Below are 27,217 nucleotides of genomic sequence, written 5' to 3'. Positions count from 1 at the left end.
ATCTTACAAAAGACTAACCAAAATCATATCCCAATCCCACCAAAGTAAAGTCCATCCGTCTCCATCTCTACGCTATTGCTGATTGATCTTGACAAACACCTCGCTGAGGGCTTTCAGTTCTTCCCAAACCTCTCCACTACCCAAAAGATCCCCCATATGCTGCATGATCACCCCCTGTCCATCCATCATCGAATTCTCGCTCTCGGGCAGGCCATCGGGTCCCTTCAGAGTGATGGCGAAACAATCACCGGTCCATTCGTATAGCGTTCGAACGAGTAATGGCTCAGAGATACCGTCCAATCGGGGACGTCTGATATGTGTGAAGAGTTTGGAGGGTTGGAGACCGTTTCGGTGTTTGGCAAGGATTGTGTGGAGGAAGGCGGGAGGTGGGTGGTACGATGGGTCATGTTTGGCATGAGGAGGTGTGAGACCCCATTGGATCACTAAGCACGCGCAAATAGATTGTCAGGAACTAATCCGATTAAAAGCAGTTTTCCAGAGTGTGGAACTCACTGGAGTGGCCACAGAAGTTGAGTGAGCTCTCTCCATTTTGAGTCTGATATCCTCCTGCGGATGCAAACATTTTTGGAGCTTGTTGATATGGCAGACCAAGAGCGTAGAATGAGTATCTCTACGGAAACGCTGCCAGTCAGCTTTACAGCTCTCCATCATCAAGACCGAAGTAATTGTCGCCACTCACGAAAGTGTCTTTGTCGCCATACGACAAGAAACCATACATGTCAGGGTTCTGCATCATGTGGTTCGAAAGATGGAGGATTGCAAGGTTGAGACCGTTGTTTCCCCGCTTGTCAAAGATGATCTGTCCAGTCTCAGCGGGCCAGTGTTCATCGGTACAGGTCTTTCCGACTATTCGGAAGATAGCGTTATCGGCTGTTACGCGATCAAGAGTCAGCTCATTGAGCAGAATCATGTCCAAATCACATGAGGTACTCACGATGATCCTTGTTCAGGTCTCCCCAGAACACACTGCCACTCTGTTGGTATTCCACACCGTCAAACAGAGTTCTCGGGTCGATGAGCGGGATGTTATCCTACCACCGATGTCTTCGTTAGTTTCAGGTCCAGATTAAATCGCAGAAGGAACTCTCACTCACACTGTCAAGATAGATAAACTCGGTAAAGTTGGTTGTCAAGAATGCTTCGTTCTTAATGAGCCAGCTCTTGTCACCGGACCTCTTGGAATCGATCTGTACGAGCTTGACGTTGAAGTTGTCCACGAGTTCAGCACGAGCTGCGGCCTCTTGCAATTCATCGGGGAAGTGGTAGACTTCGATCGGGAGAGTGGTGTGAAGGACATGTCGGAGCATTTGAAGTGAAATCTTCATTCGAGCGAGAGTTTTCTACGAAACGACAAGACAGAAACCTTATCAGCGATGTCGCGAAGGAAACGTGACAAGCAAGCACTCACTCCTTCTCCTCCTGTGAAAATGATACCTCGTCTCTCTGAAACAGGTACGTGTGCCTCCATTGACTTGTCCCATACCAACTTTCCTCCCTCTCGCTCCACCCCTCTGAGGTAGTCAACCATCTTACTCCTATATCTCCTAATATCGGTCGTCCCGACATTCCGCCACTGATCCTCCTTGCCGTTATGAGCGAAATACTCGTTCCTGTTAAACGTGAACATGGGACATCCATGTCTGTTTGGCAGTTCTGCTTCCCATTGTTCCAAAGCCGGTTTGGAAAGAAGGTACGAAAGTCTCGCCTCGAGTGTCAATGGGATATTGAGATGACCTGGCAGACCGCCACTCGCTTGTGGGATATGCTGACTGGACACATCGGTAACAACGTATTTCGATGACAAGTAGGATGAGACTGTCTCTCTGTTTTGGTGCAAGAACGGGAGCGTGATGATGGCAATGATGGAAAGGATGAGGAAAGCTTGCACAGGTCGAAGACGAAACCGCTTGGAGGACATGGGCGGAGGCGGCCGAAGATAGGGTGGTGAGCTACCAGAAGAGTCGGTCGATGAGGGTGATGACGGGACCATTGAGTAGCGGATTGGAGTTGAAGGTGCCATGGTGAAAGAATGGTTATGAGAGCTAGGAGAAGCCGAGTATTGAATGGGTGCGTGTGCTGTTCACGATATTCCTTGATCAAAGGAAGTCAAGCAGAATGCCAAAATCGGAACTTCGGAGTGTTCTTGCAGTAGCGGCCCGAGCGCACAGCGATCAATGGATAAGGTAAACGGAAGGACAAGAGGACCGAGCTCTTGCAGCTATATGTATCGAGTGTCAAGCGTCGCTGAGAGGTCTGTTCGAAAAAAGCTAAGACACTGATCTGCAGGACACGCACCACCAGTAAGACACAGTCCCGTTTCGAATATGTCACTCTGAATGGGACCCTAGAGAGACACTCTAACTCACTTCGACGACGGAATCCGATATCGCTCTGCGATGGATGCTTTGGACAGTTGCAAAGACGGTGGATACAGACAAGAAACTTCGAAGTATGAATGAAAAACGATCAGTGCATGCTGCATTGACTTCTGTGTGCTTCCGTGCATTCCCACACACACTCGGCAGTGTTCATCCGTGCGCGGGGAAGCTTGGCTCGTTACACGAGCCCGACCATTGCTTTGCCGTACTTCATTCAACGCTGCCTGCAGAATGAGTACATGATGGATTCGCTTCTAGACCGTCCGTTACCGTGCCTAGTCATCCTACTGTTTCAAAGGGGGAAAGGGATCCTCGACGACACGAGCCGAGAAGCCTTCTCAGTATGGGGCGCCGCCAACGCCATCAAAGGGTGCAAGCTAAGCCAAGAAGGCCAACAGGAGAGGAGGATGGACCGGGGTAGTCATGCAGTTGCGTGATATTAAACGCCTCGTCGTCAGTTCTCGCTCTCACGCTTATGGAAAGAACAGAAGTGAAAACGAGAACATTAGGAAAGTTAACGCGAACGGGACGTTGTTGCTTACGTCCATTCACTCCACCCGTAACATATTTCCCAACCATGCCTTCCCCTTCATCGAATCGGCATACCGCCCCGATAAGTTACGATCTAATCTTTTTGGATCCCGTATACTTAAAAACTCCCGTCCGCAATCATTTCCAAGTCCCGCGTCACGATAAAATAATGGTCCTGGCCCGATCGGAGTCGCAACTTACGATATGGAGACCGCACTAAGCCTGAACAACCACTCACTCACTGCCAAGGCACCGCGCTACCACGTGTTGGGGAATCAAGTAGGCGGATGCGCCGTAGACGAAAACCCAATGGGTGAGAAGAGACTTTAGCTGCATTAGAGCACAGGCCGACACGAGGGGCTACGGTGATGTGTCGAGCTGCACTGACGGACCAAGCAGCTTAAGCATGCATGTATATAGACGTTGCTCGTGTTGAATTGTCACCCTGTTGCAATTCCCCCGATAGATAGATGATGGAGCCGAAAATGTCCTCTGCTTCCCGGTTGAAACAGATGACTGGTACCCTCCCAGTTATTCCGCTCCGCGCTACATCAGTGTATATGAGACATTCAGGGTTTACGGTACTCGAGTACGGAAAGTACGGTATCCCACGCGATCAAGCCAACTTGTGTTACGTACCCGCTTCCTCTGGACACTGTTTCGCTGAGCACTCCCGTTTAATCGTTGTGAGATCTGTTCCCCCCATCCTTCCGACAAAGCCTTTGCACCGTCACTGTATCATGAGCATGGAGCAACATAACAACCTACCGAGTAGCGGCCGGATGTGCGGTACTGGACAGGATGTTGCCGGCCAAAAAGTTTGGAAGAGACGTCTTGTCTGCCTTTGACATCATCATTTGTTTGTTGTCCTTCAGTGTCACCATCAAAAGAGCAATCCACACATACACACCCACACTCATACTCATACTCATACTATCTCTCCTCAGCGACCATCAACTTAGCTATCAATTCGCTCGGATCCTCTCGATCGACTTGATCCTGAACGTCAATCTCGGAGAATACCCCTAACACTCAGACTATGCTTGCCCTTGTTGAAACAAGCACGATACGTTGATTCATACAGAGACGGTTTCACCGCCATCTGTTCATTATTCATTAGATACTTCTCTCCCTCTCCTCTGACACACATACTGTGATCAGCCCGTGATACTCACGAGGGGCGTTGACCACACCCGAGGCTTGATACACTTGTTCGGCAGTTCTCTTGGGTCTGCCATTCAACTACTACGATCAATAACGAACGACCTACGATAGACGATTATACCCAGCATGATTCCCATTCATAACCTCATTGCATCACTCCGCAAACCCCGTTTCCTCGCCGTCATCCTGCTCATCCCCCTCTTCGTAACACTTCTCTACAGACGGACAACATACCAAGACTCGATAGCGAGACCACGAGTTCAAGGGAACGGGACGACACAGGGCGGATCATGGGCCGCTCTTGTTGGTTTAAGCGACAGCGGTGACGGGGAGGCCAAATCATCTTGGGGGAAGGGAGTCGGAGATTGGCTGAACTGGAATAAGGATGCAAAGAAGAAGAAGGCGATCCTCATCACGGGAGGTGCTGGACAGCTAGGTATGTTGATCACTTCCTGAATATGATCAACAGGGCTGACGGTTTACACTCCACAGGACAAGCTATCATTCCCAAGCTCATCGACGAGTATAATATCCATATCTTTGACATCGCTCCTCGACCTTCCACCATGTCCAAGAGCGTCACCTATCACCGCGGCTCATTCTCACCGTCAGACACATTCCATTCCCTTCTCTCGTCAACTCCTTTCGCAGGAGTTGTTCACCTGGCAGGGATATCGCTTGACGCATGGTGCAGTTCGAAAGAAGAAGAGTGTCTCGAAGTTAATGCTGGATCCACAGAGCTCCTCATGGACTACGTCACGGAACAGCTTCAACGGACAAGGAAAGGGTCCAGCTGGGAAGCGAAGGATGCCCCTTGGGTCATTCTAGGATCCTCGATGGAAGTGTTTGGAGACGAAGGCTCAGACGAGGAGTCTGAAAGAAAACCAACCACGGCATTAGGTCGGACCAAGCTTGCCGCTGAGAAGGTCATCGAGGATGCCTTTGAATGGCAGTCTAGCAACCAAGAAGAACCGTCCGGTCTACACGCAATCATTGCTCGGTTCTCGCAAGTCTACGGCTACTCTCAGGAATCATGGATACCCGAAGCATTCATTCCATCTCTCCTCTTCAACTCCCTGACCTCTTTGCCCATTCAATATTCCTCCAACACTTTATCACCGGATCTGGTGTACGTAACCGACGCAGTGGACGGCATGTTGAAAGCGATCACGGAGTTGGGAAAACAGTCCACTAATGACGACCCTAATGAGTTGGAATCAGTAAACTTTGTCACTGAAAGTCGGAGATCAACACAAGACATTGTTGAGCTGGTTCGAACCGAGACTCATTCGATGAGTCCCGTGCGTGATATCGGTGATCATCATACCCCGCAGGCGCCCAAGTATTCTGCGGCCAGGGCGCTCGAAGTGCTAGGATGGAAGCCTAAAATCTCGCTTCCTAGTGGATTGGGCCTCGCCGTCACCCAGCTATCGGAAGAGATCGCGACGTATTCACGAAAATACCTGCATGATCATTGCGCACCGAGTCTCGATTTCCAATTGCCTCAAGATCAAACTGTCACAGAGTTTGTGGAAGATGAGAGAAATAGAGATTTGACAAAGTTGGATGGTTGTACGGTCAACATGGGATTTGACCACGATGGATGGCTGCACCATGTCAAGTGCGAAGACGGGAAGCACTGCACCGCCGATGGACAAAAGGTCCCGACGCTCAACTGGAACCAGAGTGTCTTCATTGTCCGCAAGGTCATGGAGAGTCAACCGAAGGACCGTACAGTCAGAGTGGTATTTGAGGAAGAGAAAGGTATGGGCTACCTAGGAATCGGGGAGAAGAATGGGAAAGAGGTTGGACTGGAATTGTTTAAGGACGCGAACGGGGAAGCACAAATACAATTCGATGTAGAGGTATGTGGCGGGTCCGAATCCCGATTTACAAAATCAGTAGCTAATCGGATATGATCCTGCAGGTTAAAGGGAACGCATCTTACCTTCGGCTCTTAATCCCCGATGCGCAAGAACAACTGCATGCCGTTGCCAACACAACAGATGATTCGACATGGTTCTCCCTCGAGCCCACAATGAGATGGACCCAGCCTCACTTCGATTTGAGGATGACCGTGCTTTGTTGTCCTTCAGAAGGCGACTGGCCGCTACTCTTGGATGATTGTGAGTCACTTAAACTATAGGACTTCCGCTAACCGACCAGATGAATCGTCCGATATGCGTTTCGGTTCTACCGGTCAAATCCCCTTCAACTCTTCGAGACGACTCCATCTTTGTCAGCGCGCTGAACAAGCGGTACGATACAACTTTGAACGTCTATCCGCAGCGCGTCAGACAATCAGTCAAGTCACCGGTAACACACCACAGATGTGGGCCGATGCCACAGGTCCAAAGACGAGTATTCATCCACACGATTGGGCGTACAAGGAGCTCCCAACCTGTTGGAACGACTGCGATAGTCCGACTATCTGCGTTCAGACCGGACACTGCCAATGTGTTCAAGCAGACCACTGTCACCCCAAGAGAGTCAACCCGTTGATAGGGCTACATCCTCCTGATGTTGACACGGAAGATCACAGCAAGTCGAAACTCGGAGCGATGAGCGGTTATTCAAGTACCTTGCTCAACGCCGTACGAGATACCGATTGGCGCGATGTACTCTTACCCGCTGCGAGGGACGCCCTCCTATCACAGCCCGATCACGTCAAAGTGCACGTTGCGGATGGTTATGAAGGTCAAGAAGCCGTCGAAGCTGCTCCGTGTCACAAACTACAGGTATCGCATTGCTTCTCGGCCGATCACATGATGTATGAGGGACTGCGTGCGATGTCAGTGCCCGCCGAAGAGGCACAGCTTATAATTCTTCCCGTGTATCAGCAATGTCGTGATCAACCGTTCTTGCTTCACGACCTCATGCATTACGCAGCGGAGACTATACCTGGGGTGAAGACTGGCGAAAAAACGGTAGCGGTAGTTTTGACACATGATTGGGGAATCTGTATCTCGTTTGCATGGTGAGCTGAGCCGGGCCCGGTCTCGAAGATACCTATTTTGCATTGCTAACCTTTGATTGTGATTCACAGGGAGATCTGGTCCGCTCGTGACAAACACACTCTCTATCCCGACTGGATCCTCAACAACGTTGTCGTCTGGTCGGTTATGGGCGATTACGACTCACCATGTTATCGTCCCCATCAAGACGTCGTTGTACCTGCTAGGACATGTCGATCGATCACACTTCGGGAGACATTTGCGACCATTAGCGATGTCAAGCCTATGGCAGAACGACCCAATCTCCTTGCGTGGACCGGGACGTACTGGGGAACAGGGAAGAGCGATAGGTTGAGATTGACTTGCCCAAGAGGAGGTGCAGGGCAGAGGGAGTTGATAGAGGGGAAGGGAGCCCAGAGCCGATTTGGAACTTGGGATTACATGAACGATCTGAGTAACTCTCGGTTCTGTCCCCAGCCCAGAGGTATCGCAGGTAAGTCGAAGTCGAATCACTCTCAGCAAATGCTCAGGTTATAATGGACGCTGACTTTATACCGTTCACTCTCCTTTGCAGGATGGTCCCCTCGTACCAACGATGCCATCTGGGCGGGGTGTATCCCCGTTCTGATTGCTGAGGGAACTCATTACCCCTTCGCCTCCTTCCTCGACTGGTCCAAATTCTCCGTCCGAGTGGCACCCACCGAACTCGATCGTATTGAGGAAATCTTGGCTGCGATCCCACTGTCCAAGGTGGAAGAGATGCAGGCGAACTTGGTCAGTGTGAGAGACGCCTTTTTGTACGCTACGGATGAGGATCCGAAAGAAGAGCTGGAGAGGAGAGGACCGTTGTTCTTTGCTTTGCATGAGACAAATCTGAGAATGAGGACGAGGTATCCTGTCAAAGAGCAATAAGTTAGATATCACGTGGGACGGGACTCTGTAGTTTAGTTGTACACGAGTATAGCATGTTTATAGATTTGGAGAATTGACACGTAGGTAGCGATATGTAGTCATAGTATAATGCATTCAACTTAGTCAAACCAGTAAGGAGATGGTGATCAATCATAGACGACCACCACATTGTAATCGCGAATACACATATTGTCGGTGGCTCGCAAAGACTGGTCCATTTGACTCGTTCCAACACGTTCTCCTCCCTCATCTTTCTGTCCAAGAAGGATGTAGCGATGTCCATTACGTGTTTCGTTCGGCTCGTCTAGAGGAAGGAATAGTTGAGGACCGTAACGTTATCTGACGCTCGGAAGATGAGAGTGTCGCAGACCGATTGGTCGGTGCACGAAGAGCGTGCTTCAACGTGGCGAATCGCGAGATCGTTGAAGATCGACAATTATCAAAGTCGAACAACATCTCAGTTTTAGCATCGTCAATGATCTGGTCCATGTTGACGGAATTGGGTCGTCCACTGTTGCGGTTGGCGATGGGAGGATGGATCGACGATGAGTGTGGCAGTGATGATGTCTGTTTGACATCTCGAGTTGATGATAATTGGACATCAATGTCGGAATTGTCATTGCCTGAGAGAGGTTTGGGTTTCATCTCCGTTTCGGGCCTCTTCGATTCGGTGTGATTCGTCGTGACGGAGGATACATTACCCTCCCTCCCTGCTTGACGGTCCATATCTCTCTCATGTCCCTCTTTCTCACCCGTCAACGCAAAATAAGTCGATCTGTTGATCCCCAATAAGATACTCTCCATTTTCTTCGCTCTCTCTTCCACCTCACTTTTCTCCTCTGATATCTCCCACATCTGTTCTTTAAGATCTTCCATCCCCTCTTTCAAATCTACGTTCTCCCATTCTACTGCTTCAACTTCTTCTCGGACGGTGGTTAGTGATCGTGAGGTATCACGAACCAGTGATTCGAGTTTCGTATATGGACTATCGGGGTGGGTGGTGAGGAAGGTGGTGAGGTCGGATCGGTAGTTGTCCAGTTTATCATCGAGGGCTCTGTGGCCTCGAGAGTGGGGTTGAGGAAGTATGTCGGGGAGACGAGAGGAAAGATTTGGTCGTCTCGATGAGTTGTCGTCTCGGAACTGAGGCCGCTGGCTGCCTTTGAATGGCAGCTCGGGGAAGGTTCCTTCGTCACTTTTGTGGCTTGACATAGTTGTGACGAGTAACTTAGAACTGGTCTGATCTTTACTTTCATCTTCTCCTCCGGTTGCTGATGATCTTGAGCTGACCGAAGAAGGGATTCGATCTGGCCTTACTGATGGGGCTTCGGACATCTGTTGCTGGTTCTCTCTGACGATGTCAGGGCGATCATCATCGGATCCTGGGTCACCCCCGGAAGAGCTGGTAGGTGAACTGTGAGGGATGTTTACAGGATCGAAGAGGGAAAGCGACTTCCATGTCTTGCTCCCTGTAGGATATCGACGACGATTGCAAGAAGAAACGATAATAGTGGACGAAGACGAGGAGGAACGTTTGTATCGCCTCTGAACAGAAGTTGAGGATCTCATCGTTGTGGAAGAATCAAATAGTGGGAAGAAGAATTGGCGTGTCACGATCTCAGCGCAAGTAAAAGTATCATTCAAGAAAGGACAAGATGGATGAGAAGAACAGGGGGACTGGAAGGTTCTGATTGGGTTTACAAGACTGTGTCAATCACTATCTGTTTCATCTGAAACGCACGGATCATTCCGCCACAACCAGCTGAGCGTTGCGAATGATCAGGTTGCAACATGGACACACATTCTTTCTTGCAATCATTCATATTCTTCCGTCTTGTCATCTCCCTAGCAAGCAATACAACTACTTGCTGGACAGTCTCAGAAGGAGAATGATCGATAACTCTGATTCGGCTACCAGCATGGCGTGTTTCGAGCAACTCCCACTTGAGATTCTGTGAGTGTCTTGTTTCGACGCCTTTCTCAGATTGGCTTCCTGTTCACTCACAATATCTCTGTTTCCCACTCGCAGAGAGATGATCATCTTCTCCGTCTATCAACCATATGACCATCTTTCCCTTTCCAAGACTACCACAAAGCTGTGCAAGCTCTACACATCCGACATGTACCAACGTCTCTGTCTCAAATTCGGATTCGGACGACCGCTCGTGAAGAGGAAACATAGTTGGAGAGAGGTGTTCGAGTGGGTCATAAAGCATGCGCAGAAATGTGATGTCAAGGCTTGTACGATGTATGGTGTTGCACGTGAGTATACGAATACGTTTGACTTCATTCTACGTTGCAGTGTCGGGAAGGAAGAACTGTTAACTTATCCGTGGTAGCCATTGTCGGGTGAAGCGGAGATGTGGCTGACGTGAGATATGCTGTACTGTAGATCCCTCACAATGCTGGGGATCTTCTCATCCTCGTCCAGAACTTGGTGTCTTCCCGTGAGTTCTCAGTCGCGGCGTTCGTCTGCGCAGACCCTCATGATGTTTCATGACTCGTGCTGTAGAAAAGCAGAAGAAGCTCGTTACCCACATCGACACCTTGCTACTCTCGGTAATGTCGGCTTGGAGCTATTCGCACAAGGAAATTTTGACACCGTGCCCAATATCTTCGCACCGAAAGATAACTGGGACGATTTCTGGCCGGACCGATATCAAGGCAGTGATTGGAACTCGGATGAAGTATACGATCGAATCGACCAACATCCTCTCTTTTCCGCAGCGTTTTGCTGCAATTCTACAACAAGCGAGATTTGGTTTCATCTCGCTTTTATGGATTGGCCGAGACCTCACCAACCACTAGAAGTTCGCATATACAATCCTGACGGGGTGACAGTCCTCGACGTTGTGACACGCTTGGATGCATGGTAAGTATGATTCAGGTATTCGGACTTCACCATTGATCGCTCGCTGATTACCAAAACATCACTACCAGGCTGTTCAATCCGATGTCGGATGAGATGCGTGAAAGAGCCGCGGACCAGATTGACGACTATGTGGGAGAACATCGTGATCTTCTCACTGTTGACGGCCTGGGGTCGCCTTTGGGCCTTTACGAAACCTGGGTATACTTCTTTGCCAAGTGAGTGCGAGCCTGTTTCTTAACCTTGTACGGAATGTTCATATAGTTGACTCTCCCGCACGGTGGGGGGCAGGGACGGACATCCCAACATTCTTGAAGGTTTCAGCACATACTGGCGTCGCCCCGATACTGTCGGACTAGAAGTGAGATTGGTGGGCGTGGAGACAAAGACTATCGGAGATGAGATGTTTGCTGGGTCCGAAGATTTGTCTGATGGAGGTTCGAGCCCGTAGACGAAATCGCTCTACATATTTTTCGTTCTGCACCTCGAGATAGATCAACGCGAGGATTGAGGCGGTAGATATGTGTATATACCAATAGCAACGAATAGAGATGGTAATGTGAAATCACCCCTATGCATTCTACGTCTTCATATTATCCCAGCTTATTAGATCTTGCTCCGCTGCCACGCTCGGACCCTTTCCCACTTCGCAAACGGTCTCCTCCACCTCGCGACCCCCGTCTCGTGAATGTTCATTGAACCACCTTCAATCATCCATTCAACACCTTCAATCATACCCATCGACTCGCTCATTCTCCCCATATCGTTTTGTGACGACCATCGGATACACGAAATACACAATGTCAGCTGGAGCAAAACAATACAAAGCGATCGGTGTGAGTCCTACCCCTCACCTTCCCCAAATCATACTAAGTAAAACGCTGATCTTCCACAATGACGCAGGATGATATCTGGAAACGAACCGATAAAGTGGTATGCATCAGCTGAACATTTCACTGTCATCGGTAAATGACTCAAGATAGAAGCTGACCGTGTCCGATGTGTGATAGAATGCTGAGCTGTTCACACTCACATACGGCGCGTTGGTTGTCCAGCTCATAAAGGTGTGTTGTTGATCTATATCTCAAACTGTTCACGCTTGAACTGCCGCTGATATGCTGCTCTAGGACTACGAAGATTATGGAGAGGTGAACAAACAACTGGAAAAGATGTGCGTATCTGCATGTGGATGATTCATAATTCCACATCCCGCTCGACTACGTATCACCCTTTCCTTCCTCCAAGTCGTCGCATTTCACGACGGGTCTGTTCGATTGATGACTGTCGCTGACTTCGTCTGATGTGGATGTAGGGGCTATAACATCGGTACACGGTTGATTGAGGATTTCTTAGCAAGAACAGGGTTACAAAGATGTTCAAGCTTTGCAGAGACTGCAGAAGTGATCTCCAAGGTGAGCGTGACGTACCTTCATCTATCTGTTACGCATTGCCCCGGATATTTCGAGTCCCCCTGGCTCTTATGCTTGACATCTGAATGATGCAATACTGGAATGTGCAGCTACACCACGTCTGACTGTAAAGGAAGCTCCGCTGACCTTTGTCGCTCACAGGTCGCATTCAAAACCTTCCTCGCCATCACCCCATCCGTCTCCTTCCCTCCACCCTCAATACCAAACTCTTCTTTACCCCAACCATCCGAATTCATCCTCACTTTCGACGAAAACCCGCTCGCGGAATTCGCAGAATTACCGAGAGACGCGAGAGAAGGTGGATTGTGGTTCTCAAATGTGCTCTGTGGTGTCATAAGGGGTAGTTTGGAGATGGTGAGTTGGCGTTTGTGTCCGGCTTATCGATGAAGAGGATGGGGATGGGGGCCCAACAACTGTGTCGGGGAACTTGAAGGAGCGGTGTCGAGTGACATGCGCGAAGACGAGAAGGGTCGTGTCTCAGTGCAACTTGCACAAGAGAGAGAGGATTCGACGGCGAGAACTCGTTGGACATGACTACGCACAAAGAAATCAGGGCTGAGCTGACACCCCTCGACAGATCTCAATGCAAGTGGAAGCTCGATTCTTATCAGACGTGCTTAGAGGCGACGATACGACAGAACTGTATGTCCGTCTGATCCGTGTGTTGGACGAAGAACAACCGGAGAACGACGAGTAGGCACCGACGAAGATGTTCGCTCAGCGGTTTGCCTGGAGATCTAGAGCGGACACGCGAAATGGTGGATTGTGGAACGATTGTACGATTATAGACTTGTTTGACGGAAGATACTTCGTCACTACCAACAGATGAAGGATTATGATACCCTCAAAGTGCAGCTTCATTAAGATGCCACTTTGTTACGATGTGCGCAAGGATCCCGCCAAAGATATTTGATACATTTCGCTTTCTTGGATACAGACTATAACGCTTCTTCGACATATGGACCGCGATCCCCAGAGCACATTTATACTTTATTCACTATGACGACGTGTACTGTTTGTATTCACTATATCGTGCTCCGGTTCATCAGAAACCACCGCCGCCGCCGCCCATATCACCACCACCGAATCCACCACCACCGCAATCTGTACAATCACCAGAGATCAGTATTCACTTTAGTACATGACGGTAGAGAAGGTCGGATCACTCACCACCACCACCGTAGCCTCCTCCAAATCCACCCATTGATTGACCAATCATCATTCCACCCAGGAGACCGGCTCCACCACCCATCATCAATGGCATGCCCATACCCATACCGCCACCGTAACCACCATAACCACCGTAGCCTCCATAACCACGACGACCGTAACCGCCGCCATAGCCTGAAAAGTGATATGAATTAGCTCTAGTAACATCAATATGATTGTGTGGGTACTCACCGTAGCCGTAAGGGCTGGAGAGGAGACCACCGCTTCGTTGGAAGGCGTATGAAGGAGCAGAATAGGCGTACGGATCGGAAGCGTACATCGAACCTGTAGAATGAAACCAGAGATCAGTTTTAGTTCCTAGGCTTTGAATTACACGTGGAGCGCAATGAAGACCTGACTCACGGATGCTAGGGTCATTGAGTCGTTTCTGAATCAACTCCTTTCGTCGCTTCTCGTACGCTGCTTGCGCTTCCTACAATTGTGCGATAGCTCGTCAGCTCCTCCATCTCCTAGCACTATTGAACCTCCACGCCAACCACTCACAAGCATCTTCCTCTCCTGTTCAGCTCTGATCCTCCTCTTTTCAGTCTTAATCTTCTCTCTCTCCTCCTTGGTACCAATCAAATCATCCTTCTTCTTCTGGAACCAATTCCTCTCTTCGCTACCGCCACCGTTCTTCGCATGAGTGGTAGTTGATCCTCGATTCGTAGCAGAAGTACCTTTCGCCTCTTTGGTCTCTTTCATCTTCTTCATGACGAGTTGTTCGTCCTCGGACTGTTTACGGACAGCTTGAGCCTGTTTCGAATCGGGATGTGCGGGGTGAGTTTGGGGTAAGGTGCGGAGGAACTCGATGTCGTCGTAAGGGTGGATCCAGATTGCTCGCTTGGTCTTTTCCTCAACGTAGAAATGGTGTTCGGTCCTGAAAGGGAAAGGGAGATGTATCGTTAGTCCCAGAACTGAATGTCATACTATGGACCAAGCGTTCATAGGCTTAGGTGCCACAATAATCGCGCCACGCCACTCACTTGGGATCAAAACATCTGACCCAACCTTCAGGCAAGTCTCTCTGCTCATCATCCATACTTCTCCTTCCCTCCTCTGCCATTCCACCGACGTTCAATCCTCCATCAGTGGAGATGCTACTGATAGCGCTGGCGTTGGACGATCCACGATTATGAGTAGGTCTCGCGTCGTTGCCACGACCGCCTCCTGCTGGTGCGGAAAGGTAAGGTGGGGGTTGATCAGCCGGCATTATTGTTATTGTTGTTTCTGGTTGTATAGGGTCTTTGGTGAACGGGTTTGGGATAGAGTTAAGAAGAGGAGCATTACCACATCATGAACATGGGGCCAGGTTTATATACATCTGTCCCAATTCATCTGCCTCTTTGAGAGATAAACTTGCATCAAGCTTGTTAGTGACGTCAGGGAACATACAGTGTGTAACTTATATCACTGATCATCGGTTCACCGCCTTATCAAATAACCGGGAATCCCACGAACCCCACTTCGATAAAAACATTCCACGTCATTCCACCGCTTCGCTCTCCTCCACCTTTACGTTCTATTGTTGAACGTCCTCGCTCGCCGACTATTTACACCGACATTGATATCATCAAACAAACAAACATCAAAACGGTACAACCTTCCTAGCGAGCGCGAACACAGAATGGCCGACTCGTTCCCAGACGTTGATGTCGGATCGCTAAAAGTCGCCGAGCTGAAAGATGAGCTTACCAAGCGTGGTCTCGAAACGAAAGGGCTGAAGAAGGATGTGAGTACCGCTTGATTGTATCGTAGTGACGAGACTGAATGCCGTGCTGATGTTCAACCATGTTCACAGCTCGCTGATAGATTACAGGCCTTCCAAGATGAGCAAGAAGCCACTGCGCCTGTCCCTGAGCCAGAGTCTGCGCCGGAGGCTGCCGACCCCGCTGAGCCTGAGACGAAAGCATCGTCCCCAGCACCCGTTGCTCAGCCCGTCTCCTCATCAAAGGCAGCGGAAGATGGTGGCGTAGGAGGCGTGATGGTCGACGGATATCCCGAATCTAAAGAAGTACAACATCATCCTACCCCGCCTATCGATTCGGATCTACCTGCCGCTCAGCCAGCAGCTTTAGACAAAGAAGTAGCAGAGGTGTTGACAAAGGAAGAAGGGAGGGATGTCTTGCCTCCCACACCGAGTCCGCCCAAGAGCCTTTCGCCTTTACCTTTGGAAGAGAAGCAAGATGCTATGAAGGCGGACGATGTGGTGAAGAAGACCGAGGTCGAGGAGGTTATGACGCCACCCATACCAGTAGCTGGACTACCGCCTCTTGACGAGAAAAAGGCAGTGATGACGGGAAGCGCGGAGGCGGATGAGGATATGCAGATTGACGCAGATGATCAGGATGCCGAGAGTAGCAAGAAGAGAGAGCGATCACCATCTCCTTCCGAACCCAAACCCAAACGGCAACGACAACACCTCCCTCTCCCTGCTTCCCTATCACACTTTGTCCATCCACCCACATCCACACTGTACATAACCAACCTTCGACGACCTCTCCAACTCTCAGCTTTACACGAACTGCTCAACCCTTCTACTTCCCAATCTGCAACTCTCCCGTCACCTCGAGGACCGTTCGCCTCTGACGATTATCCCGGGTTATGGTTGTCCGGTGTGAAAGACCATGCTTATGCGACATACGTCTCGCCGGACGAAGCGATATCCGTAGCGGAGAAGATTGACGGTATGAAATGGCCAGAAGATACGGGCGATAAACTGAAAGTCGACTTCGTGGACGATGACGCTTTGTTCGGGCTGGTAGAGAGGGAAGAAGCAGCTTGGGCAAACGGGAGACAAAAGTTGACACTGAAGATTATCAATCAGGATGGAGAGTACAAGTTCGAGTTGGAAGGTAGTGGTGGATTAGGATTGGGGAGAATACCACAACCAAGAGGTGGTCCGATCGCAATTGCCAGAGATGCGGTAGGGCCTCCACTTACAGGTGTAAGAGGTCCACCGAGAGCCATCCCTCTCACTGGGGTCAATGCGATTGGAGGACCATCCGATATTGGACCACGAGGCGTAGTCGGCGCACCGACAGGACCAGGTGGGAGAGGAATGGGATTAGGTATAAGAGGGAGAGGCGGTGGTCTATCAGGACACGCGCAACCACCTCATCTCGCTAGTCGGGAACGTCCCGGACCTCCGGAAGCAGGTCTGAGAGGATGGGGTCCAGATCGTACACTTCCACATCATCCACCATCAGGACCATCAGGACCAGGCGCGCGAGGCGATCGGAATGGAGAAAGAGAACGATTTGCGAAGAATGCACTTAGAATGAGACCAACAAGATTTAGACCTAGATTGTTTTGGAAGAAAGGGCCGGGCGCGGTGGAAGTTGGTGCAGGCTTGAGTGAGGCAACGAATGGTGGCAGAAGATGAGGTGAGGCCCCACGAAGAGGGTGACGAGGATAGACCATGGAGTCAGGACGTAGAGATTAAGTAAAAGAAGTCGACAAGCCGAATAAATGCATTATATGCGCATCCTGTACTTGTACATATACATTATAAGAACATCAAGCAGATCTGGAGTGGTACACCTCAAGCCCCCGTCTAGTTACAAAGTGATATATGTATACATCCGTGTCCCCATATATAGTCTAGAATCTACCATATAGTCCTGTAGATGCAAGAGTATGAACCGTCCCTTCTCCTACACACATGAATGAACCCAATCAGCTCTCGACGACTCCATCCACTACTCCTGTCCTAGGACATGGATGACCGCCTCCCCGATCTTTCCCTCCTTCTTGACCTTCATACTTCTCCCGTCACTATCCCTCTCATATTTCCCATCGTCGGGGGTCTTGCCCTCTACGTCAGGAGAAGAATGGAGTTCGCGCTTGAAGAATGCTTGAGAGAGGGAGTCGAATTTGTTCAGCAAGGTTTGGGCAGATGATTGTGTTGCAGGGTTGAGAAGTGGGAAGTCGGAGAAAGATTGGTCTGCCAAAACGACTGACAGTCAGCTCTATTCAACCCGATTTCGCGAATGTTGGGGGAGATCCGCCTGTCGCATTGGGTTTGAACGACTCACGACCTGCTCCGTTGACAGTGATCAAGCTACCCTTTGCCTTCTTTACCATCTTCATCAATCTATCAAAGTGTACACTCCACTCTGTAAATCCTGTCGAGTTGAGCACCAGTAGTGGCGGAAGTGGACTAGGTGGGTCTAGCTTGTCCGATGGAAGGGGGATAGGATCGAGCCATGGGTCAAGGGCGATGGCTTGTTTGACGGGGAGGGGCGGCAAATGCCTCGAGTCTGGTGAAGGGGTGGATAGTAGGTGCAGCTAACAGAGACAAAGAATGTTAGCAATTTGATCGAGCATTCGCGCCGGTTGGGTAATCCATAGACGTCATTTGATGGCAGGCCTGAATAAGAGAAAGTGCTTTGGTAACACTCACCAAGGTACCGCCACCGAAACTATGTCCCGTCAACCTAAGCTCCTCCCAATCCACGTTCCCCTTCAAACTGCCGACCCAATCCTTCCTCTTCTCTCCTTCCAGCCCTTCCACCTTGACATTTTCGTCGGCCTCGGACAACAAACGCTTGAAGGAGTAGAACGCTTCGTATATCTCGTGTGTACGAAGGTCTAGTTGGAGTGTTCGGAAGTGGGTGAGAGATTTATCCTCCCCCGATGGCCAGCTGATAGGAGGGCCAAACATGTCAGCGACAACTATCCTTGATGATGAGTATGGAGAAAGAGATGGCGAGCCACCAAAGCGGACAGCAATCGACGTAGGGGAAAGCGATGCGTCGATGGAGAAGAGATTAGGGGGTCCAATTGAGCAGGGAAGAGACACTCACACCAAATCGGTTTGCTTGATATAGTACATCACCCTACTCTCATCCTCCTTATCGCCTTCTTGAGGCGGCATACAAACAGCTGGTCCTGAACCATCTCTATGTTCGACGGCAAGCACGACATATCCCTCCGAAGCGAGCGCCGAGCAGTATTGCGAGTAGGTGTGTCGGGTACCGGCGAGTCCGTGCGAGAAGATCACGAGAGGATATTTGTGTGTTGGGGGAGGGATGAGAGGGGCGAGGGGGTAGACTGGCATCTGAGACACAACGACGTCAGTAGGAGTCAAGGGAGCGGTGAAAACAGCATAGAACTACCAGACTAGACTGAGTTTAGTCACACACCTTTATTCGTCCAGCAATGTATCCAATCGTGCTGGCTATGTCCAGTATTCATAATACATTATCAGCTTCGAGCAATCCTGTTGACTTTACCAACAAGCTGATCCCTCATTAAACTCACATAACCATCTCATCCCCTTTGCTCCCAAAAACTTCTCATAACCCTTGACCACCCCCCAGAACGGTTCCGGCACCCAACTCACACCCTTGCCATTCCCACCGCCTCTCAACCATCCTCTACTTTCTGGCGAACAAGGATAAAATACCGAGTAACCAATTTGTTGAATCTGTAATGCTGGTTTACCATTCAGTATGTGGGTTGGATGAGGCTGGGAGAAAGGTGAGATTGGGAAGTGGGATATGGGAGCGTAGCCAACACGATATGGACCAGGAGCAGAGGGGAGTGAGGCGGAGAGAAGAGCTGGGATGGGCATGGCGATCGTGAGTGTACTAGAAAAAGATCGAGTGTCCGTCCGTGCGCGTGCGCAAGTGCGAGGTGGTCGTTGGCGTCGAGCGATATTGCAAACAGTACTAGAGGCAGAGAAGGAGATCTACACCGAAGTGAGTCTAGCTTTATCTAGGTGATGTCTAAGTAGATATGTTGAGGTTGTCGAACAGAAGCAAGAGATAGTGACAAGTCGAAAACAAATCAAGATCGAAAATTCCGATTTTCTCGGTGGCGAGAAGATCGCAAGTTGTCGTAGTCGTATTTACTGGAATCAGTCGTGTTCTCCAGCCAGTCTCAATACGTTGTCCGTGATGTCAAGTCAAGCTGAGAGGAGTTCGAAGCAGCACCAGTCCTGAAGTGAGAATGGCTATGCACGGCTTCGGGAGATAGATGATAGTTGGTGTTGAGAAGCGATGCAATGATGAAAGGGAAGACGAAACATGGAATGATGTCAAAGGGGTGGACTTGTGCGGTGGAGGGGGTCTATGCGGTAAAGACGACGCGAAAGCCGTTCGTCGAACATTATTATCGAACATCAATATCTCTCATCACCGTTCATCACACCTTCCCTGTCACTAAACTTTTCAGAAAGTAGTTAGAACAACAGGTCATAGAATTTCCAGAACAACAGTATATAGCTGGCTTTTCGAGAATAGTCAAACCAACACCCTTGCAGCCACGCTAGACCCGCTGAACGAATCGTTCGAACGCCCTCCGATACGGCACAATGGCAGGGCCTATATCATTTACCCCGAAACATACACAACCATTCACGTTGGAAGAGGCGATGCAGCTCGAGGTGGAAACGCTGACAGCCGGTGAGTGGTTCGACTCCGTATGCCTCAGATCAACGTCCCTGCTCGACAACGCCGTCCAATCATCCTGCAACATAGCACACAGCCGAAGTAGTAATCCACTTGATTACTGATCTTTTCTCTTCGTAATCCACTTCGCACAGAGATCAACCGCCTTACCAACTCTATACAACATCTCTCACAAACGCAAGATGAGCTAAGGGGTTATCTCAATTCGGAAGAAGGACGTTCCGATCCAGATACGGGGGAAGTGAAGAAGGCCGTGGAGGAGAATGAGGAGGTGATGTGGGTGTCCCTTTTTCGATATGGCGTAACAACATCATGGCGCAAGGGTCTGTACGGGCGGAACGCAGAAAAACGGAGAGGGAGGGGGGGGGAACACAATGCTTTGAATGATAGCTGACTCTCGCCCCCTGTACGGCTATAGCGCAAGTCAGTCGGAACGAATATCACTCATCACAGTAGCCTTGATGAACAAGCTAGGCGGAGAAGCTAGATTAGAGCATTACGGTCTGAAACTGGACGAGGTGTTCAAGAAGTATGGTGGGGGAGGGGGTGGAGGTGGTGGAAGTGATACGAGAACAGCGACAATACCGACGAGTGCATCGACAGTAGAGTCTGAAGCGCAATCGCCAGATGATGAGGGATTACATCTGTAGCACTAGTTCCGACAACTTGACATATTCAGTTCATGTACTACCTACTAGTATTCAATCTATGACAAGTACTTCACGCCGTTGAAAGATCTTCTTGGTCTGTGAGGCAGCCCAGATGGGTGGGTTGTGACGCTAACCACTGATACGTGCACAAAGCCCGAATCATGGACGAGACTAAAGGCTACATGTTTGTGCAATACGTATGCTAAAATATAAATCGTTCTTCTAAAATGTTCGTTCCAATCGTGTGTACTATAGATGATGTTTCGCTTCTTTCGTTTTCAAGAGTTTCTGTGAATACTCCTTTTGTCCATTCTTCTCCCCTAATAAAATCGTCCTTCTGTGTAAAAGTTTGATTTACTGTTGGCCGACCCATCTCCTCTTGAGAGCAGTAGTATTACCAACGGCAGAAGTGGCAACGCTAGCGAGAGAAGAAGTGACGTTGCTAGATGCGAGACTGGTAGCGGCAGCCATCAAAGACGAGCTGTTGCTAGCGGCGGCTTTGGCAACGTTAGGGAGAACAGTGGAGTTGGGGTGGTAGGTGACGTTTCCGGCAGTGATGTTGTATGAGAAGGTAGAGTTGGAAGCGGTGATAGTGATGTTGGTAGGGAGAGTTCCGTCTGAACAAGGAAGTCGATGTTAGTATGAGAGCTTCATGGAAGGAGAGGAGGAAGAGACGCCAGACTTACTGGTAGAGATGGTGAGGTTGTCGGATTTACATTGACCGTTGAGATAAGTGTTCAAGGTGGAGTTTCCAACCGAGATGTTTCCAACGAAAGGCAATTCCTGCTCGATCAAATCGAGCGCAGCAAAGATACACTCGTCGCAAAGCGCGCTAGGAGGGATAGACTGCAACCTCTGAACGACAGTGGCGTTTCCACCAAGAGCAGCATTGGTGATGTAGCTAGTAGTGAGAGGTGCGCCGAGGTAGGATGAAAGCTCGGTGAGGAGCGAGGTGGCGCAGAATGTGCCGTTGGTGGTGTTGTATGAAGAGGTCGAGTTGGAAGAGACGGTGGCGTTGGCAGAAGTGGGAGTGGTGGAGTTGGCACTGGCAGTAGAGTTGGCCTTGAAGGGGTCGGATCTGAGAGACAGCATGATCAGCAGCCGTACAGTCAATCGCAATGGCATTGGCGGTGGTTAGACTTACGTTTTCAAGCAGAGAACTTCCCTAGCGAGGGGGTAGAGCTCGACGACGTATTCCAGAGTCTGGTTTGTAATTCCGAAATTTGACAAGTCGGAAGAACATCCCTCCAAGATAGTTTGCGTAGTGTTTGTCAGAGTCTCGTTTGAACAAGGCGCAGAGGAACAGATGGTAGAGAGATAGTTGTCAATGCTAGGAATGACAGATCCGTTGGTCGTGATGACTGCGAAATTTCAGGCGGAACAGAGATCAGTAAAAGTTTCATTCGATCATTCGAGAGGCGGGATGAACAGGATAAACTCACGACCAGCAAGGAGATCAACGTGGAGACATTGAGAAGCAGATGAGTTGGTCGCAAGACCCAAAACAACAGATTGACAGTTGGGCGACAACCTGAACAATACAAAGTCAGCATTTTGCCACACGTTTCCGTTTCCGTTTGCGTTTCCGCGTACAACGGAGATCGCCACTCACAAGTTCAAAGCTGCTGAAGCTGCAGAAGTGAGAGAAGTCGCACTTTGAGCAGCGGCGAAGCCAGCTACTGAAGCGAGGGTGACGATGGAGGTGGTTGATGCTCGCATAGTGTGAAAGTGGATTGGATACGAGTTGGTGCTGTGGTAGTAGTAGTGGTTTAAGAAAAGAGGAAAAACGTTGAAGCGAGTCAAAGTTCGGAATGTATATTATATATGATGGAGATGGATGTACTGTAGCTGCTTAATGAGGAGGAAATTTCCGGGCGATGCGGTGCTGTAATGCTGTAATTGAGTACCAAGGACATGCATCATTTCATAGACGTACTCAGGCAGACTACCAACGACGTCATGCTGCAATGTGCTTGCTTGTACTTGGACAACAAAGCAGGGACAATTCCAGAACCTTCATCATTACACAAAGCAAACCCTACACAGCACGCAGTCAGAGTGATGTAGCCCAGGTGTATGTACTGTACCAAAAAGAACAAGAACAGAAAAATTACTTTTAGTTATTGCGAGACAGGGTAATGCTCTGTGCGGTGACGGTGACGATGACGATGACGAAGAGCACAGTCCAGATTCAGGGTCCTACTATAAGAAAATAGGTGTGGCGTTGAGGGTGGCGACTGACTGTGCCTTTACTCCACGGATCGACCAAATGTACGTGCGTCAGTGAGCTCGAGCTTTATTTGGAAACGCATCTTCGAGGCATCATCATACTACATGAACTGCACATACATGGACTCCCGTTCTCAAAATCACAGCCATATACAACGTCAATCCAGTACAAAGAACGTGTCATTCATGAACACCAATATCCAAACTCGGGAAGGACCAACCCCCGGTCGCCCTCCGCTCCTTTCACACCTTTGCCCTGTCCGCATCATCGTCATGGCTCACTTCATTGTCAGCCAGGCTGTACCTGACATACCCCACCCAAGTCAACCCTGATCTTGCCGTTCATCGAACGAAGTACACTCACTTGCTGAGAAGGTACGGAATACCTGCAAACTGCGGACCATACCTCGCTGCATTGTCGTAAAACTCAAAGACGGGAATTGCATGCAGTTTCATATTGACCGGGACAGCGAATGTCTCTGTTTGGGCGAGCTGATTTAGACGTGCTTGATGATGGTTTGCACTAGCCCACTTACTACTAGGAGGAAGTGACACCAGGTAGAGCTTCTTGCATTCCTTCGGTTTACTGATATGCGCGGGCACATAGGGGTACTAAACAATCACCACTGATGATCAGCCAATCAAACGACCACTTGAAGGAGATGTCAAGCACTCACAAAGAACGTATCGAAGTTGGGCCTGTACCAAACGCTCAAGCACTCTTTCACCTTCCAATCCTCGTTACCTGGAGGCTTCACCCAAAGCTGCTTCGGCTTGGTAGCAGTACCGTCGTTCGAGTGTTGAATGACTGGTACACCGAGTTGTTCGTTAAGGCGGGTGATGAGACCTGGAGCGTCGGATTCGGCTGGATCGAGGTATCCTCCGGGACTATGTGGCATGATCAACACGCAGACCACCTGGGTTTCCTCATCCACTGCAGAGCGTAGAGATGATGAGAGGAACGTGCAGCTTACAGCTTGTAGAACGCATTGGCCACCTGCAACACCAACACATGCGGGAACCCATGGTTCTACAACGAGCGACAATCAGAGTACTATGTCAACGCAGTTCGGATTCTGGAAGGTTTGAAGCATACTCACGTTCACAATCATGATAGCTTCAACGGACCTCCTCACGCCTGTCTCGCCATACTGTTCTTCTAGACGCTTGAGTCGGGCAGTGACGGAATTATCTTCTTCAGGTTGAGCTTCGCGTTCACTATCATTGTCAAATAGATGAGTGTGAGCGTACCGTCCAGAAGGGTGGGGTGGGTGATACGGCGGTCCGTCATGAGGTTGAGATTATCAGAATGGGTGGCAAAGAGGCCGGGCCGTGGCTTGGAGCTGGTACAGGAAGAGCAAGTGACAAGACAGGCAATGGGGTGAAAGAGGAATGAGGCGGGAGAGACGCTCACATGAAAGTATATCCTCCCAAGGGGTATCTAAAGAATCAACTGATCAATTTGATTTTCTGTTGATGAGGAAGATGACTCGTCGCACAAAGAGGGGAAGGGTGTGTGTGTTGTGTGTGTGGGATTTTCGGAGGAAGTGTTGATCTTGTATTCTGCATGACTCACGCTTCAAGCTTTTCAAGTGTCATCTTCCACTTGTCCTTCGGCTTCCAGATCCAAGATTATTTATAGTGTGATGTGATGGAAAGGCTGAACGGAATGAGAATGAAGGAGAAGAGAGAAGTGAATGGGAATGTACAAGGTTGACAGAAATCATCCACGTCAACCGGCTCTCACGCACGGACCCCCGTATCAGCTGAATAGCATTTTATGATTGCATTCTTTCTCCGGGATTATTCCTTTGATCGGCAGTCAATGTCATTGCGTCGGAGATGCATGATATAGTGTACATCTGCGGGTACATGATATGAATCATCTATACAGGACGATTTGGAACATATCTAAGTTAGAGAAAGGTCGTTATAATTCGTAAGAAATCGTAAGAAAACGATCGCATAATCCCATCGTCCATCCCTCTTGCTCCCTCTCCTCTCTCTTGCTCAAACATAATCGGCCGACAACGGACTCTCATCTCCTACGCATAAACAGCTACCGCACCTTCTCCCTCAACACCTTTCCAAACACCTCCCACTTCCTCACTCTTATGTTCCATACCACATCCCTCAACCTCACATCTCCACGCATATTCATCCGGTCTTCTCTCCACCTTCGGCGGTTCCTTCCTCGCTCTTTTGGCCGCTCTCGTCTTCTTCGCTCTGCCTTTCGACTTTGCCTCTTCTTCTGCGGCTTCCCATGCACCCAATATATCAGGATGTTTGTCCACTCTGGCCAGTTCCTTCTCGGTCGTCGGTGTAGATAACTTGTCAAGACATCGCTGATCGATCAGATGGCCACATCTCAACATCCATACTCTGTCTTCTGGACCACGATATGCCGAAGATACGAGCAATGGTTCCGAGCAGTTCGCACAGACGAGATATGATTTCCGTTGTTTCTTCTTCTGCGGAATGACATTACCATCTTCGTCAATTTCGATCGGTTCTCGCGATTGAGCATTGAATTTTGCATCGATATCTTCCAAGTCGAATGACTGGGTGAAACCGGGTTCGGCGTCTTCGTATTTCGGCGGTTCGACTTTGGATAGTATAGTCTGAATATCATCTTCCCTTCGTACACCGGCGGGTCCAGCTCCGCCAGCTCCGCCTCCCATCATGATCCCTCCTATCCCAGGATATCCCAGACCGACAAGGATATTGTCCCCGATCAGATCCCTCATAGCCTGAGCGCGGTTCCAAGCGATTTGATCCCATCGTTGTTGGGTGGCAGCTCTCGGTAATGGTTCAGCAGCGGTTGATCGGTCAGGTGTATTGGGTGTTCGTGCAATGCCTCCGCCACCAGCTTGCGGTCGGTAATTGATATGACGATCACCTCGGACCATCAACCCACCACCTAAGCGGATCGGTTCGCGGCCTTCGCGTGATGGAGCGATCGGAGGTGGTGACAGAATTTGACGTCGACGTTCGTCTGCCTCGGCAGCGAAAATGGCATTTGCTTCGGCTTGTCGTTCAGCCATGGTGCGGTCGATTGCTGGAAGCATGTGGTATTGCGAATCGAGACAGAAGGACACGCGAGATTGGGTTCATATAGCACATGGAATCCAATGATTGAGATCGAGGCGAGCAGGTTAAGGTAGGGTCGTAGACTAGATCAGCTTTGTTCCTTCCATCTTAAACACCTTACTCACCCTCGATCGCTCGCGCAAAGTGACCCGGCGAAGGTAGTCGACGATACCCATTAGGTCGGCCATCTCCAACTGGCATGGGGGCTAATAACGGTCGACCGAATAGAAGGACAGGGCGATTCATTGGAGAAAACGTTCGCCAAAGGGGAAGAAAGGAATATGGTTTACGACTCGTCAGATCTGGTCAATTCTAGAGGTACGAGCCCACTCACCTCGCGATCGCAATTCCATTGCTGCACCTGCTTCTCCTGATGGTTGTACTACCGGTGCTGGTCGATGGCGGTTGATATTGACCCCTACTACCTCGAAATCTTCCTCACTACTACTACTACTACTACTCATATCACCACCACTATCACTCCCCCACAGGTCTCCTGCTCCTCCCACTGGTGGCTCCGGGTTATAAGAGTCGTCTTCTTCATCTTCGTCGCTTGATATATTCTCCATTTGAGCGAGAAGGTCGGCGAATACAGGATTCTGAGGTTGACGCCGAACACGCGGTGGCTGCGGCGGGACAGCGAGGGAAGCGGACGAGTCTGATTCTGTATCAGAATCGATCTCGACAATCGTCCTTCTTCTCCCTATCCTCGCAGATCCTGATCCTGATCCTGATGGCGTAGGTGCTAATGCTCCCGCTCCTGCAGGGGTGCCGCTCCCACTACCACTGGCTGACCCTCCTCCAGTTTCAATCCTACCTCCGTGATCTGGCGCCGCAGCAACATACTGAGGTCGACCTTCCCTCATTCTGAACGGAGCAGCTTGTGGACGCAATCCGCCTGTCGAGGTCGTACTTGAATCCTGGACCAGCGTCGGCGTTCGCATTCGTTCTCCTCCATTTCCATTACCAGAAGACAGATCAGAACCAGGAACTTCTCTCGCGGTCCTCCTTGCCTGTAAAATCTCATTCAAACCCCGCTCATCACCCCTTTCTACTCCCAGCGCATCGAGTAAGCTAGTACGCCGTAATCTGACACCAGCAGTCTGAGGTTCTCCTTGGCCCTGGCTGATATTCGTAGAGGGATTGAGGTGGTTGGGTGATGAAGTGGAGGTGGAAGAAGAAGCAGGTCCAGCTGAGGGGAGAGAAGAGAGGGGAGTAGTGGATCGCCGATTGAATGAGGACATCGTTACTGTGAGATTTAGTGGTTGAGGAAAGGTTGGAGGATATTAGGGAATGTCAAAGAGAATTGTATGAGGTAAAGAACGAGTCGGCTCGAGGTCAAAGAAGTGGTTGAACAATAACTGTCG

At 49.8% G+C, this 27,217-nt stretch overlaps 14 protein-coding genes across 14 annotated transcripts; 6 read left to right on the top strand and 8 right to left on the bottom strand.

The window, feature by feature from the left end:
* Nucleotides 1-72: 72 nt before the first annotated feature.
* Nucleotides 73-2,011, bottom strand: CI109_103724 (uncharacterized protein; the record flags this gene model as incomplete). Its single annotated transcript, XM_032001774.2, has 6 exons — nt 73-443; nt 514-631; nt 701-891; nt 956-1,052; nt 1,116-1,361; nt 1,430-2,011. 6 exons carry the CDS (start codon nt 2,009-2,011, stop codon nt 73-75), a joined length of 1,605 nt encoding a protein of 534 aa, XP_031863937.2.
* A 2,209-nt stretch (nt 2,012-4,220) lies between these two features.
* Nucleotides 4,221-6,240, top strand: CI109_103723 (uncharacterized protein; the record flags this gene model as incomplete). The annotated part of the gene is made up of 3 exons (XM_065967357.1): nt 4,221-4,530; nt 4,587-5,959; nt 6,022-6,240. The coding sequence occupies 3 exons, from the start codon at nt 4,221-4,223 to the stop codon at nt 6,238-6,240; spliced, it is 1,902 nt and encodes a 633-aa protein (XP_065823429.1).
* A 34-nt stretch (nt 6,241-6,274) lies between these two features.
* Nucleotides 6,275-7,960, top strand: CI109_103722 (uncharacterized protein; the record flags this gene model as incomplete). The annotated part of the gene is made up of 4 exons (XM_032001775.2): nt 6,275-6,832; nt 6,935-7,071; nt 7,141-7,541; nt 7,623-7,960. The coding sequence occupies 4 exons, from the start codon at nt 6,275-6,277 to the stop codon at nt 7,958-7,960; spliced, it is 1,434 nt and encodes a 477-aa protein (XP_031863938.2).
* Nucleotides 7,961-8,242: 282 nt separating this feature from the next.
* CI109_103721 (uncharacterized protein) lies at nt 8,243-9,526 on the bottom strand (the record flags this gene model as incomplete). The annotated part of the gene is made up of 1 exon (XM_032001776.1): nt 8,243-9,526. One exon carries the CDS (start codon nt 9,524-9,526, stop codon nt 8,243-8,245), a length of 1,284 nt encoding a protein of 427 aa, XP_031863939.1.
* Nucleotides 9,527-9,876: 350 nt separating this feature from the next.
* On the top strand, nt 9,877-11,277 carry CI109_103720 (uncharacterized protein; the record flags this gene model as incomplete). The annotated part of the gene is made up of 6 exons (XM_032001777.1): nt 9,877-9,911; nt 9,987-10,219; nt 10,350-10,404; nt 10,470-10,829; nt 10,898-11,044; nt 11,118-11,277. The coding sequence occupies 6 exons, from the start codon at nt 9,877-9,879 to the stop codon at nt 11,275-11,277; spliced, it is 990 nt and encodes a 329-aa protein (XP_031863940.1).
* Nucleotides 11,278-11,626: 349 nt separating this feature from the next.
* Nucleotides 11,627-12,953, top strand: CI109_103719 (uncharacterized protein; the record flags this gene model as incomplete). Its single annotated transcript, XM_032001778.1, has 7 exons — nt 11,627-11,662; nt 11,730-11,759; nt 11,837-11,890; nt 11,954-11,997; nt 12,139-12,238; nt 12,398-12,610; nt 12,834-12,953. The coding sequence occupies 7 exons, from the start codon at nt 11,627-11,629 to the stop codon at nt 12,951-12,953; spliced, it is 597 nt and encodes a 198-aa protein (XP_031863941.1).
* Nucleotides 12,954-13,301: 348 nt separating this feature from the next.
* On the bottom strand, nt 13,302-14,678 carry CI109_103718 (uncharacterized protein; the record flags this gene model as incomplete). The annotated part of the gene is made up of 6 exons (XM_032001779.1): nt 13,302-13,360; nt 13,427-13,600; nt 13,658-13,750; nt 13,829-13,898; nt 13,970-14,345; nt 14,452-14,678. 6 exons carry the CDS (start codon nt 14,676-14,678, stop codon nt 13,302-13,304), a joined length of 999 nt encoding a protein of 332 aa, XP_031863942.1.
* Nucleotides 14,679-15,092: 414 nt separating this feature from the next.
* Nucleotides 15,093-16,850, top strand: CI109_103717 (uncharacterized protein; the record flags this gene model as incomplete). Its single annotated transcript, XM_032001780.1, has 2 exons — nt 15,093-15,197; nt 15,267-16,850. 2 exons carry the CDS (start codon nt 15,093-15,095, stop codon nt 16,848-16,850), a joined length of 1,689 nt encoding a protein of 562 aa, XP_031863943.1.
* A 316-nt stretch (nt 16,851-17,166) lies between these two features.
* CI109_103716 (uncharacterized protein) lies at nt 17,167-19,043 on the bottom strand (the record flags this gene model as incomplete). The annotated part of the gene is made up of 6 exons (XM_032001781.1): nt 17,167-17,411; nt 17,503-17,755; nt 17,871-18,111; nt 18,274-18,527; nt 18,613-18,647; nt 18,731-19,043. 6 exons carry the CDS (start codon nt 19,041-19,043, stop codon nt 17,167-17,169), a joined length of 1,341 nt encoding a protein of 446 aa, XP_031863944.1.
* Nucleotides 19,044-19,784: 741 nt separating this feature from the next.
* Nucleotides 19,785-20,531, top strand: CI109_103715 (uncharacterized protein; the record flags this gene model as incomplete). The annotated part of the gene is made up of 3 exons (XM_032001782.1): nt 19,785-19,875; nt 20,016-20,157; nt 20,300-20,531. The coding sequence occupies 3 exons, from the start codon at nt 19,785-19,787 to the stop codon at nt 20,529-20,531; spliced, it is 465 nt and encodes a 154-aa protein (XP_031863945.1).
* Nucleotides 20,532-20,885: 354 nt separating this feature from the next.
* Nucleotides 20,886-22,250, bottom strand: CI109_103714 (uncharacterized protein; the record flags this gene model as incomplete). Its single annotated transcript, XM_032001783.1, has 5 exons — nt 20,886-21,148; nt 21,218-21,609; nt 21,676-21,892; nt 21,974-22,062; nt 22,144-22,250. 5 exons carry the CDS (start codon nt 22,248-22,250, stop codon nt 20,886-20,888), a joined length of 1,068 nt encoding a protein of 355 aa, XP_031863946.1.
* An 870-nt stretch (nt 22,251-23,120) lies between these two features.
* On the bottom strand, nt 23,121-24,359 carry CI109_103713 (uncharacterized protein; the record flags this gene model as incomplete). The annotated part of the gene is made up of 7 exons (XM_065967356.1): nt 23,121-23,239; nt 23,297-23,372; nt 23,438-23,648; nt 23,735-23,790; nt 23,861-23,978; nt 24,175-24,201; nt 24,337-24,359. 7 exons carry the CDS (start codon nt 24,357-24,359, stop codon nt 23,121-23,123), a joined length of 630 nt encoding a protein of 209 aa, XP_065823428.1.
* Nucleotides 24,360-24,805: 446 nt separating this feature from the next.
* On the bottom strand, nt 24,806-25,804 carry CI109_103712 (uncharacterized protein; the record flags this gene model as incomplete). The annotated part of the gene is made up of 1 exon (XM_032001785.1): nt 24,806-25,804. One exon carries the CDS (start codon nt 25,802-25,804, stop codon nt 24,806-24,808), a length of 999 nt encoding a protein of 332 aa, XP_031863948.1.
* Nucleotides 25,805-25,967: 163 nt separating this feature from the next.
* CI109_103711 (uncharacterized protein) lies at nt 25,968-27,094 on the bottom strand (the record flags this gene model as incomplete). Its single annotated transcript, XM_032001786.1, has 2 exons — nt 25,968-26,056; nt 26,185-27,094. 2 exons carry the CDS (start codon nt 27,092-27,094, stop codon nt 25,968-25,970), a joined length of 999 nt encoding a protein of 332 aa, XP_031863949.1.
* Between the last annotated feature and the right edge of the window lie 123 nt (nt 27,095-27,217).

This window comes from Kwoniella shandongensis, chromosome 6, assembly GCF_008629635.2.
Source record: "Kwoniella shandongensis chromosome 6, complete sequence".
Classification (NCBI taxonomy): Eukaryota; Fungi; Basidiomycota; class Tremellomycetes; order Tremellales; family Cryptococcaceae; genus Kwoniella; species Kwoniella shandongensis.
The sequence above is the reverse complement of the archived record's forward strand: the minus strand, read 5'-3'. Positions and strand labels throughout refer to the sequence as shown.